This window comes from Microtus ochrogaster, chromosome 10 (assembly GCF_000317375.1).
Source record: "Microtus ochrogaster isolate Prairie Vole_2 chromosome 10, MicOch1.0, whole genome shotgun sequence".
Lineage (NCBI taxonomy): Eukaryota > Metazoa > Chordata > Mammalia > Rodentia > Cricetidae > Microtus > Microtus ochrogaster.
The window spans coordinates 19,150,303-19,163,568 of record NC_022016.1 but is presented as its reverse complement, the minus strand read 5'-3'; the positions used below and the strand labels follow the sequence as shown (position 1 = coordinate 19,163,568).

The window sequence follows — 13,266 nt, the reverse complement described above, 5'->3', positions numbered from 1 at the left end:
TCCTTTGTTGGCTGGCAGAGTTAAGGATGCTGTGAACGTTTTCATACAAAGTTCTATGAGGATACATTTTCACGTTTTTTGTGTATATATTTAAGGAATGGAATTAAGAAATGGCTAGATCTTAGCCATTTATAGCTCTGTGTTTATCTATTTAGCAAACCTTTTTTTTTTTTTTTGGTTTTTCGAGACAGGGTTTCTCTGTAGCTTTTGGTTCCTGTTCTGGAACTAGCTCTTGTAGACCAGGCTGGCATCGAACTCACAGAGATCTGCCTGCCTCTGCCTCCTGAGTGGGATTAAAGGTGTGTGCCACCACCACCCAGCCCTATTTAGCAAACTTTTAAAAATTTTTAATTATAATTTAATTATATTAGTTCTCCTTTGACTTTCCTTTCTCCAAACCCTCCCATATACCCCTCTCTATTCTCTTTCAAATTCATTCCTCTTAATTTTTTATTGTTACTGCATATGTGTGTGTGTGTGTGTGTGTGTGTGTGTGTGTGTATGTTTGTGTGAATATTTCTAAATATAATCTGTTCAGTCTGTACAATATTACTTGTATGTATGTTTTCAGGACTGGCCAATAAGTACTGGGCAGCCAGTTGGTATGCTCTTCCCTGGGGAGAGCCACCTCATCGATCCCCAGCTTTCTTAATTTGCCTGTAGCTTCTTTGTGTAAAATTAAGGCTCGTGGGTTTTTCTCAGTCCTTTTGGATATTCACTGGTGCTGTCTTTTAGCAAGCTTCTTGATTCAGTTACATTACCTTAGGACAGAATATAATGCCCCTTGTATTTCCCTTAAGAAAACATTAGACCTTCAAAGTACCTGGTATAGGACTTGCTGTATTAGTATATTTTAGAGAAATGTTTACTGAGGGAGTACAAACTTTTAATTCTCACAGAAACTTGCCTCCCCGTTGTCACTGTCTTTATTCTTATGTGAGTGATCCTCAGAGATTATTTCCTATTAGCCAAGGAAGGTGATAAAGACATGTACTTATAGAGGGGAGGTCTACTTTCCCTGTCTTCTATTTCTCTTAATAAGATTATTCCACTATCACCCATATTCTGATTTTACTATTAGCAACATTTTCAAATTTCGAAGTGCCTTAACCTTGGTAAGCACTGTGCAGCACTCTTGACCATGTGTTCAGTTAGTGCAAAGTGTCACACAAATTGGTAATATTTCCTGTCTTTCTAGTTGCATTTTTACAACTATAGTCTTTATTTGTTCTGGTTTTGTTTTGACAACAAGTATTGAAGCAACAGTCTATTTTTAATTTGTATTTATTGAGGTGCTGAGAAGATTAAGAAATTATTTACTATTTTGAGGAAGCATTTATTTTATAATTTTAAACTATTTTGCTCTTCTTTTACAGATTGTAGTCTGTGGACTGCTACTGTTAAGCTGTGTGCAGTACAGCGTCAGGAAAGCAGAAGTGATTTGACCCTAAACCTTTTTCTATTCTGGCATTCTGTGTAACAATTATTTGATAAAGGGACTCTTTTTCTCTCAAAATGTTAGCTAATCAACAGATAAAATCAGGATTCCTGTTAGGTAAAGTGACTCATAGTTGAAATCAATAATAGAATTATGATTGATATTGAGAAATGGCAAATGTGCCTTTAATACCCTGTAAGAGAAATAGATTCTCCATTTCTGTTAGTAGATACTGGTTGTTGGAGAATGACTTGGAAAGCTACATAGAGTATCTAAGGAAGCCGGTTTTCTCCACTGTGTGATTGGTGTTTTCTTTATAATTTCCCCCGCTAATTGTGGAGCCTGTATCCATGCTAACATGATGGTGGATGTGCTCCTTTCATGACTAGAGGCAGTTTGCCTCTGTGCCTACTTCTGCTACTCTCCTGTGTGTGGTCTCACTGAGTCAGGCCTGACCCCATAGCTCTCCTGCAGGCAGGAGTGGACAGAGTTAAAGGAAGTTTCTCGATTGGTGTTTAGATATAGTCTGGCTGTTAATTGCTTATTTCCATGGAGCCTTGGGATTTCTTGTTTATTACCTTTTTACTCTGTTAGTAATAACACTAGTTTCTATGTGTCCCAGTGCAGAGTACCATGCTCTGGAGCTCTGGGAAAGTAGGTGTCTTCATTCCATGTTCTACGTGCGAGTATTAAGAATCTAAACTGGAGTATAGTTTAAGATCTATTCCATTATAGTGTTTTTGTTTTGTTTTTGCTGGTATTATTCTGGGACATTTGGGCAATGGATACATTTTAAAATTCAATTTATGAAGTTTTGAAAAGAAAAGCAAATACATTTTCCATACATGTTTGTATAGAATCATTCATGTAAGATTTTTTTTTTTAATTAGTGAAACTTTTTTTTAGAAAGAGTGATAAAAATTGATATAAAAATTGGTGCTCTTGATTTTTAATGTGTCTTGTTATCACAGGTAGATGGCACCAACCTTCAAGGTTTCACCAATCAACAAGCAGTAGAGGTGTTACGTCACACAGGACAGACAGTGCGTCTGACACTAATGAGGAAGGGTGCAAGACAGGAAGCAGAATTCACATCAAGAGACGACACCTCAGAAGGCGTGGTTGTGCCACCTGGTGATGCCACTGTCAGCAAAGGTAATGCCAAAGGACCTGGTTCTCAGACTTTTGCATTATTTTAGTATTTTCTTCTAACTCTAAAGTAAATTATACAGAAAACTGTTCTTGGTATTAGCTGCATCTGTGGATTTGTGCATTAGACACCCATCTCTGCCAGTCACCCCCACTACCGTTTCTCAGCTGCAGAAAAAACTTTTCTTCCTTCCTGCCTCTACATTAATTGGGGTGTCATCAAGGTTGTCTCTACAGGGGTGCAGTTTTGTTTGATGCTTTTAGAGAGTGCGTGGGTGGTTATACATGGTGTGCGCACGCGCGCACACACACATGCCATATATGGAAGTCAGAGGAGAGCCGCAGACGCAGCCAGTCTTTTCTCTCTCTCTTGTTTGAGACAGCTTCTTTTTGTTATTTACTGCTGTGTATGGCCGAGCTAGCTGGCCCACAAGCTTCTCGCGAATCTCCTCCCTCTTTCCAGCTCCCATTTCACCATAGGAACAAATTACAGACCCATTTTACTGTACATAGTTTTACATGGGTTCTGCGGATTCAAACTCAAGTCCTTAAACTGTACCAACTGAGTAATCTCCATCCCATGCTTGGATTTGTATTAGAAACACTGCTAACTAATTGCACATAATCTCCTTAAATTGTCAAATTGAATTCTAGAAATGCCTTTTACTGGGTTTAGAGACGTGTCTGAGGGTAGAGTTACTGCTACTCAAGTTTGAGAACCTGAGCTCCATCCCAGACTCATAATAAAGCTGGGTGTGGTCACGTGTTTATAATCTGAGCTCTGGAGGGAAGAGACTCTGGGAATCCCTGGGAATCTTTAGCCAGCCATCCTAGCCTACTTGGCAAATTCCAGGTCCTGGTGAAAGACCCTGTCTCAAAAGCGCTGGTGGAGAGCTCCTGAAGAAAGGCATGTAAAGTTGGTCTCTGGCCTCCACGGGCATGTACACATGCATCTGAACATACATGAAGACAGACACCTACACACAAGCTCACAAATTCAAACACAAATGTCATTTATAAGGTGAAGTCCATGAGTACCCCTACAAATTATTGAGATAATCTCCAACACGGGCTGTTGACTTTCGGAAAGTCATTGTTTGCAGCATGTTGGGCTTGTTGGTGTTTGTGCCATGCATGTGTAATGCATTCCTAGGAAATGGGCAGGCCGGTTTTAGGAAAGCCCTAGCCCTCTTAGAGGATGATAGTAAGTACCTATGATTTCTGTGGAGTTTGTCGCTTTAAAATTGACCCTAATCAGAGATTCAAATAATGTGGGGTTAGAAAAATTCAAATGCTTTTATTATCTCATGGTTATAACTATTCAAATATTTTTATCTTTAAGAAAATTATGAAACAGATGAAGAGTCTTTATCTTTGAGGAGAAATACCAGCATATTGCCGATTGAAGAAGAAGGTAACACTTAAATCCAGTCTTCCGTGTTAATTGTGGTTTAGAGAGAATGTTTGCAAAGAACTTAAGCCTTTACAACAGTCAGTGAGTAACCAAACCATTAGAAATATGGTACTATCATCTCAGGAAAAATGATGTTTACAAATCTGTATTTATCAATAGGACTAACCGCTTTCTTAGATAAAATAATTAACTTATAGTTGGTGAATTTTCTTGCTGAATTAGTCTGGTCTTTGACAATTGTGTGTGTGCGGGTATGTGCATACATACACACACACATGTACACACATGCATGTGCATGCACCAGAGCTACTCTTGAGGCTTCAATTGATAATATGTGTAGTTTTAACTGAGTGTTTATATATAGTTGATGTGTTTCTACCCAATTGTGAAACAGTAGTAAAATATAAGTTATTTAAAAACAGGCATGGAGACTCTTCGAGGTTTTAAGGAATGAAAATAATTGCTTTTTGTTGTGATGATTCTTTTCTGAGGCAGGCCCTTGCTATGTACCCCCGCTGGCCTTGAACTCATGATCTGTCCTCAGGCTCCTAAGTGCCAAATTTCAGGCACATCCTACCACTTATGCGTGGAACTGTCCATTTGAGGAGGCTGATGTTTACATTTTAGTTTTTCAGGAGTTGCAAGTGTAATGTTGGGGACTTGGCTTGAAAGCACTTCTACAGAGAATTTCTAAGCCTATCTAAGAATTCCCCTCACTGTAGATTTACTAGGATCCCTTGTTTTTAACGTATTTCACACAAGATCTGCCCTCTTTTTATGCCATGTGACTCCTGTTTCTTTTCCCCATCCCTGTTGTTGGGTATTTGGTAACTTAACAGCCACTGAGCAAATGGAAAACCCTTCCTCTGTGGTTGTGTGGATTCTGCTGGTCAGCAGGTCCCCAGAAACGTCTTTACTGTCTCTGTGCTATCATAATTGCATTTCTTCCTCTGCTGAAAGTTCTAGTTTATTTTTATTATTTAAAGGGTTTGTGTATGTAATGCTATCCAGGAAGGAAAATGTGTAGTGTTCATACATATTAATTACATTCTGCCATTTTTACACTAATTAGTAAAGAAAATACTTAGGCTAAAGTGAATATCAAGAGTGGGGGAAAGGATAAAAATACTTAGACCATGACTTGTAATAGGAAATGAAGATGGGCACTAGGGGTTATGTTAAAGATTCAGAATCATCTGTCTTGTTATGGAACAGGCAGCTAATGAGAAATTTGCATATGTATGTGGAAGGGTAGTTGGTGGTTGGCATCTCCAGACTTGAAATCAAGAGTTCTTGAATTATTAAAAACTAATGATAATAAAGCAGAAGTCTGGAAGTGGTTCTGATGTAGCTACTCTGTCCATCCTGACAGGGTGGGATGCCACTGTCCTTCTGCAGAAAGGTGACTCTCTGTGTAGGATGGTCACTTGACTGTCCACTAAGGTTGGAGAACAGGGCTCTGTGGCTTTTTGTTTGTATGTTTAAATTTCTGAAGTGTAGTCTAGGCAGAGGTGGAAGGTTGGAAGGGCATGGTCTTGGGTTGGCGGGATGAATACGATCTCAGCAGTGTCATCTGGTTCCCCACATCCCACTAGAATCCTGTATTATGTTCTTATTGAGCTGTGGGAAGGCAAAGGAATGATTTAAGGTGAACTGGGGACTTCAGCATTGCCTCTGCTCCTAGAATTACGTTTAAAAATTTCTTAATCAGGCCTACTTACTGCTGATTGTTACCCCTCCTGCACCTAATTTTATTTTGAAGAGAAAACTCTTATCCACAGAGATAGTTTCAGTCCTGTTTTGCTTCGTTTTGTAAGCTAGAGATTGAACGTAGGACCTTGCACATGAATGAACTACTTTCTGTCCTGAAGCCTTTAAAAACAGTTACCAACTTTGTCCATTTTCTCCCGACAAAATTATAATATTAACTAAAACATGACGAGCCTGAAGATCCCACGAGAGAGAAGGCAACTGGTAGAAATCTGAATTTTGGAATATTCCTTAAGTTCATTTAGAGACTGCGAGAGAATGGAGGTTTTTCAAAGAAAGCCATGTTGCGTAAAGGCAGAGTGATGTTAGACTGCCATAGGGCTGGACCTGGGGCTCCGCTGAGGAACTCTTCCAGAAACAGAGACCGATGGAGGTGTTCCTTTGACCACTAGCTTTCAGCTGCACACTCTGCATTGGGAATTACTGACATCACTTGCTTGATGCCTTCCTTTCCTTTTTGGCTAATTGGTGGGATTCTGACTATAGGCATTTGTCTAAATACACATTCTCAGCTTTTCAGTGTTTCTTTCTCTTACTATTTCATGGTCTCCTGTTATTCATGGCGTTGTATATTATTAATTTATATTGTTTGTGAGGTAATATCATAGCTGCCTTTCCTCTGAAAACACTTTTTACTGTGAAATCACTAAATATAACCAGTAGATAAGCTTGTGTGTCTTAGAGTAGCCCAAACACTGTCATTTTAGTGAATTTTAGATAATATATGGAGACTTTAATGGAAAGTCCAAAATTTAAAAGGTGTTACGTATACAAGCATTAGTATACAAGCATTAGTCGAAGTTTGATCATTAAAATTTGATTAACTTGAGGAACCCATGCATTGACTAATAAGTCTGACAAGGCAAAAGACAAAGATTTCGCTAGGTTTTCCTCCCTTCCCAAAGGTATAGAAGGTGAGTTTTGGGTGCTGGTAATAACTTCAATACTTTGACTGTTTCAGGGTATCCATTGCTGTCAAATGAGCTGGAAGAAGCAGAAGATGTGCAGCAAGAGGCTGCCCTGCTGGCGAAGTGGCAGAGAATTATGGGAATTAATTATGAAATAGTGGTAGGTTAGCTTGCTCTTCATATTTCCTGACTTGTGCCTGTGTGTGACCATGAAATTCATGGTGAAAATAAGATAATCATTGGGATGAACGCAAGAGGGAGATCAAGTTTCTAGAACTCTTCAAGGCTGTAATGGTAGCTAAGTAAGCAAAATACAAGGTTTACAAGCCACGTCATTGAGGTCCATACTCAGGTAAATGGGAGCACCTCTGCCTTCTCCTTGCTGGCTGTGTACTTGGCAGCGTTAACATAATCATAAAGGGGGCTGGTAACATCAGTGAGGACCTGGCAGTTCCTTAGAGTAAGTGAACTCTTAAATTAGGTTTTCAGGGCTAAGAAGATGGTTGTCCGGCATCATGGTTCAGAGTCAGGTGATTTCACTCTGATACTGACCTTTCACCAACTACCTTTACGATATGAAAGGTCTTGTTTGGTAAATCTATTTGTTTGTGGGGAGTGACACATGGCACCCCATGATAGCTGTTTAGGCTGTCAGCTGTGCTCGGGTCTATAGCAGTTTTTGCCTGCGTCCCATTTATTACCCGCATTCTACCCATTTGCTACTATATTCTCAGTAGGCACTGAAATGGTCCTGGGTGCTTGTGGCTGGATAGTCACCTTCTAATCTTTGGTGGTCTGTGAAATTATTAGACTAATGTCTAATGGTATTTATCACTGGCAACTCTCAAATGATGTGCAGCTTACAATAAGATTTTTGAAGCGTTTGTGCGAAATTTGAGTATTTTGTGTGTGTGTGGGGGTGAACTTAAAGTATTTACACGAGTAGAGAAAAACTCAAAAGAGTGCTAGAGTTGTGATGGTTTCTCTCATTTCAGGTGGCTCATGTGAGCAAGTTCAGTGAGAACAGTGGATTGGGGATAAGTCTGGAAGCAACAGTGGGCCATCACTTCATCCGGTCTGTTCTGCCAGAAGGCCCTGTGGGACACAGTGGGAAGCTCTTCAGTGGAGATGAGCTATTGGAAGTGAGGATCTTGGGTTTCGTTTTTTTCTACAGACACAAGATGGAAAAGGCTGCTGGAGAATTAAATGGTGACAAATACCTAGATCTTAAATCCAACCCAAAGCAGAAAAGCCAGAGCTGTGTGTGCCCTGAACTACAGAGCCAGTTCCATATTTTCTGTCTTGGTGGTGTTTGTTGTATTGTGTTCTATGATGGTTTAGCTTCCAAAGACTATGAAACCTTCTATGACAATTTATAATATGTACTCATTTCTTAGAATAGGCAGCACTTTCGTGTGCTTCCACAGAGAATAGTGACAAACAATAGTCCTTTCTGTCCCCACTCATTTCATGTCGCTCACTAGCTACCCACTGGTATTTGTTTCTCTGCAATCTGTCAGTGTTTTTTTATATGCAGAAATAAAAAAAAAATGTTTGGAAAATTTTTGTTCCCAGTTTTAAAAGCATGTTTGCATACTATCTGCACCATTTCTTTTTAGTAAACCTATTAAATACTAACTCTTTATCATTTTTTATTCTGCATCCTTGGGAATATTGTTATCCTCTCTTCCATCACACCTAGGGGAAGCTAAGGGTTTTGTCTTGAGTGCTTGAGGAGCTCCAGTTATAGCGAGACTCCAAACGTGAGTGCAGACCTTGTTAGCTGGTACTCACACCGCTCTAACTGCAGTTCTGGGCACGGCAGAACCACAGGCATCTCCATAGTGAGTTTATATTCATGGGAAAACGATACTCTCAAACAATCTTTCTATTATGAGACTTTATCTTCTGTGGGCCATGTTTGTTCTTCTGCAGGTGAATGGTATAAATTTGCTTGGAGAAAATCATCAAGACGTGGTCAATATTTTAAAAGAGCTGCCCATAGATGTGACAATGGTGTGTTGCCGCCGGACTGTGCCACCCACTGCCGCGTCAGAACTGGATGGCCTGGACATGAGTGACCTTGAGCTGACAGAAAAGGTATCAGACTTACAGAAACATCGCTAATTTGAACGCATCCCAGCAAGGCTTAATAGTGTTAAAATGTTAAGGTATTTTTATATTCATTAATACTTCATTTTTTAACACAGTCTATGCTTTATAGAATAGGTATAAAGTCACACAGCCCTGGACTTGAATCAGAATTGATGCTTAACCTAGACAAGTCACCTCACCTTTCTGAACATCAACTTTTGTTTCTGTAAGATGTAGGTTAGGATGATGTCCATCATGGAGACTTTCTCTTCAGCGGTACTTACAGGGGGTACCACTGCACACCTTGACCTTGATGTTAGGTATCGCTGTGTACCTGCAGCGTTCCTACTAACTAGTTCTGTCCCAGTTGGCAGAAGTATGCAAGTAGTATATGTGTTGTACACAGATGAAAAAAGATACTTTTATATACCTGACCAGCCGTTTCTGGTCTGCACTTAACCATTTAGTGAATAGCTAAAATATAGAAAGATATTTTTCAGTGTATATATAGGTTTTAATGTATTTGTGCATTTTAATGTAAGAAGATGAGAACATTGAACTTATAATTGACATCAAATAACTTTCTGTGATGTGCATATTCTTGTCTCCTTATTCCTACCTGTTTGTATCACAGTGTTCAAAACCTAAGGTAATCACTTGTTGGAGGAAGTGCTATGCACATTTAGCATAGGACCCTAATCAGATCTCAGGAGGAAGGAACTCCATTTACATTATGCTGATGGAATCAATATAATAAAATAATTTTACAGCTTAAATGGATCAAGTACATAGTTTATTATTCATATGGGTGGTCATCATAGGGCAGAACAAGAAACAGTATTCTAAATTTTATGTCACTCCCAAGCTGAGCCACGGATATGCATGTATGTGTTCATGAGATGCCAACGTGTGTACATGTTCACATGGTGCTGAAGCAAGCATGTGTTCATGGGGTGCCAACATGTGTGCATGTGTTCACATGGTGCTGAAGCATGCATGTGTTTACATGGTGCTGGAGCATGCACATGTTCACATGGTGCTGAAGTAAGCACATGTTCATGGGGTGCCAACGAATGCACGTGTTTACATGACATGGCCCCAGGAAGGCAAGGGAAGGAGATTTGTGTCCATGGCTCTAGGCAGTGCAATAGTATATCAAAAGCAAAGGCAGCACACAAACTAGAATTTTATTCTGACAAACACCTTTGTTAAATTTGACATGTTTATACAGATATATTGGGTCTGCTCTTTTCCCTCTGATTTGTTTTTCTAGATAGAGGCTAACCTTTGAAGGCCACTTTCTACGTCAAATGTTCTGTAACTGTCACCCCTACATAATCCACCTTTCTGTGTATTGTGGAGGCCTTATTTGTATATAATTCAAAGCTTTACACATACCCACCTTTTCTTGAATTTAGCCTTTATTTATCTTGAATACTTTCTAGTTAGTAACAACACACTTCTTTTTATTCTCCATCTAGAGGTAATTCAAATTTATATAAGAAGTGAAAGTCACCTATAAACCATGCCATAGATGCATAACCACATAATAAGCTTATAGAAAATTTCTGCTTATTTTTAATACCTGTTATGACTTGGGTTTTTGAGAATATTTTATTCTGTACAGATACAGGAACCCAACTTTTTTTTTTTTGAGTGTTGATCCATGTGTCAAATGCTATTCCCTATGAAATAAGAGATGCCTGATCTGTTATTCAGCCTCATGTAGATCTAGGTGAGCTCATCGGCTCTTCAGAGACAGAGGATCCCATGCTGGCGATGCCTGCTGTAGATCAGAATGCTGAGGAGATTCAAACGCCACTGGCCATGTGGGAGGCTGCCATTCAGTCCATAGAGCTGGAGAAAGGGAGCAGGGGCCTTGGCTTCAGCATTTTAGACTACCAGGTAAAGAGATCCTATTTTCCTAATTGCTGAAAAGATGCCATAATTTAAAAGTGAATTGAGGCTATCAGATAACAAGAAAATACTATTTTATAGTAAGTAATGACATTTAATTGTTAAAATTAATTTCTCAGAATAGTAATACGATAGGTATGATTTCTTTTTTATTATAAAAGGTTTCTTTAAGCATTATAGTTATTAAACTGTTTTGTATTTCAGCTCAAGAATTTGAGCAAAACACAGAATGCTTTTAAGGAGTATCATAATACAGTGGGTTCTTTTTGTCATTTGAGGAATATTTTCATTTCCATATTTTTAATAGACAACTTATATTTTAGTGATAATCCATAAAGTATTTGCTATTTCATTCTTCTGTATAATGTGGAAGATGAGTTTGTACTTGGATATATCACAAATTCTAACATTCCCGCCATTTTTACTAAATTTATGATTGTTTATAAATTGGCTCAGTATGACTTGCACTCTTCCCTGAATTTTTTGTGTGAGGCAAATGTGGAAATGCTGAACATTGCTTGATAAAACACAGGGGTTACTCTTAACAATTTTGTACTCGAGCCATGTACACCAAATACCGAATGACTTCTTTTGTATTTCTTCATTTCTAAAGGACAAGGCCTGTGTCAAACTGCATCCATCTGTAAATACTATGGTTACAATTACCCTTGACATCTAGCTTCAAGTGATAGTGTAAAACTTAACAGTCTACCCCAAACTTAAAATATCCTCTTGAAGTTATCTAATATTATCTCGGGGTCTATTTGATACCAGCAAATGAGGCTTCCATGGTGCTTGGCAACACCTCTGATCTTTCCAAAATGAAATAGACATCACATTGTGCTAGGTATCCATTAGAGCCTCCATGAAAACCTTCAGACACTCAGCAGTTAGAAGGGTTAACTTGTAAAGTTTACTCCAATGTCAGAAGAGCTGACTTCTTTTCACCTTCTGCCCTTTAGGACCCCATCGATCCAGCAAGCACTGTGATAGTGATTCGTTCTCTGGTGCCTGGTGGCATTGCTGAAAAGGATGGCCGGCTTCTTCCAGGCGACAGGCTCATGTTCGTCAACGACGTCAACTTGGAAAACAGCAGTCTTGAAGAGGCTGTGGGAGCTCTGAAGGGAGCACCCTCCGGGATAGTGCGGATAGGAGTGGCCAAGCCTTTGCCTGTAAGAACTGGGATTTTATTGATTTCTTGTTTATTTGTAAGGGAAATGCCTAGGGAGACACTTTACTACCACTTAGGAAAAAACAATAACTATTTAGAATCAAAATCTTTTTGAAGTTGATTTTTCATATTTTTTTTATACTGAAACATACTTTGAGTATTTCTGTCGCTAACAGTGGAGCTTGATTAATAGAAAAATGCCTTTCCTATAGCGGATTGCTGATACTGGGTGATTGTGGTAAGACAATTAAGGTTTCCCTTCTTGTTAGAAAGTGAAGGGCAAGTCTAGAGTTCTCAGTGGCTCAGGACTGCAGTGTGAGTCAGGAGGGATTCGAGCAGAAGGAAGTTAGGCTTCATTTGGTCCTATAAACCGTGTTGTATTTAAGCTCTCACGTTGCCCCCTCTTAATTGTAGGGGCAGTGGGTTGTTTTACGTATTTTCAAAGTTTCTCACAAGAATTCTAATGGCTACCTGGGAAGAGGTGCTTTCCACTTATTTTAGAGAAGTTGGAGGAGTTCATTATGTCCTCAGTAACATTCCTTGTCAAGAAAATTGCATCCTGTATAATACTCTAGAAAGAGAGAACAAAACATTGATTTTTCTTTAATGCTTTATTCTGCAGCTTTTAAAGTTTTAATCCTTAAATTTGCCTTTCATTATTTAGCCAGAATATTTAGCTGATAAAACTGATCAGAAGATTATTATAAAAATCATTGACTTTGATTGTAATTTGCAAGAATAAAAAATAGTAGAAAGAGGTTCTTCTCTAATTGTTGGTATTTATGCTAGGAAGAAAGGCCTCTGTGTCCTTTCAAACGAAATGTCAAGACCAGTAGTGTCTAAGATTGAAGTTCCCATCTATATTGCGGTCATATGTTATCACATGAAGTTCCCATCTATATTGCGGTCATATGTTATCACATGAAGTTTCCATCTCTGCTCTTCATTCTTCCTTCTCTTACCCCCTCCCACTTTCCCATTTTCTTTGTCATTCTTTCTTTCCCACAAACCCCTTCTCCACACCAATTTCCTGCAGCTTTCACCAGAAGAAGGATATGTTTCTGCCAAGGAGGATGCCTTTCTCTGCTCACCGCACCCCTGTAAGGAGCCAGGCCTGCCTGACAAAGCCCTCTTCAGGGCCGACTTGGCTCTGGTTAGTGGCCACAGCTGACTTGTTTTTAATACGTGTTCTGCTGCAGTTGTATTGATTGACTTGCATAGTGTATGTAGAAGCTCAGTGTGTACACGTTGCTCTAAACTAGAGAGTGATAAGTAGGTCTTTGACATTATGTATTATGCCAATACTAATTTGGAAGGAAGACAATTCTTTTTGTTAGTATTTTTAAATTACAGATTTTTGTTTATGGCTAGAAACCAAATATGAGTGAGTACATCCCATGCTCCT

General features: G+C 39.1%; 1 protein-coding gene across 10 annotated transcripts in view; it reads left to right on the top strand.

Moving 5' to 3' along the window:
• The window catches only part of Mpdz (multiple PDZ domain crumbs cell polarity complex component), a 152,510-nt gene that overhangs the window by 61,560 nt on the left and 77,684 nt on the right, over window positions 1-13,266 (top strand). For all 10 annotated transcript variants that reach the window (XM_013348246.2, XM_026782211.1, XM_026782209.1 and 7 more), the window contains 8 exons: window positions 2,410-2,593; window positions 3,930-4,001; window positions 6,733-6,839; window positions 7,675-7,821; window positions 8,615-8,779; window positions 10,493-10,678; window positions 11,653-11,862; window positions 12,898-13,014. In XM_013348246.2, the coding sequence (XP_013203700.1) occupies window positions 2,410-2,593; window positions 3,930-4,001; window positions 6,733-6,839; window positions 7,675-7,821; window positions 8,615-8,779; window positions 10,493-10,678; window positions 11,653-11,862; window positions 12,898-13,014 (1,188 nt within the window). The remainder of the gene's footprint in view (window positions 1-2,409; window positions 2,594-3,929; window positions 4,002-6,732; window positions 6,840-7,674; window positions 7,822-8,614; window positions 8,780-10,492; window positions 10,679-11,652; window positions 11,863-12,897; window positions 13,015-13,266) is intronic.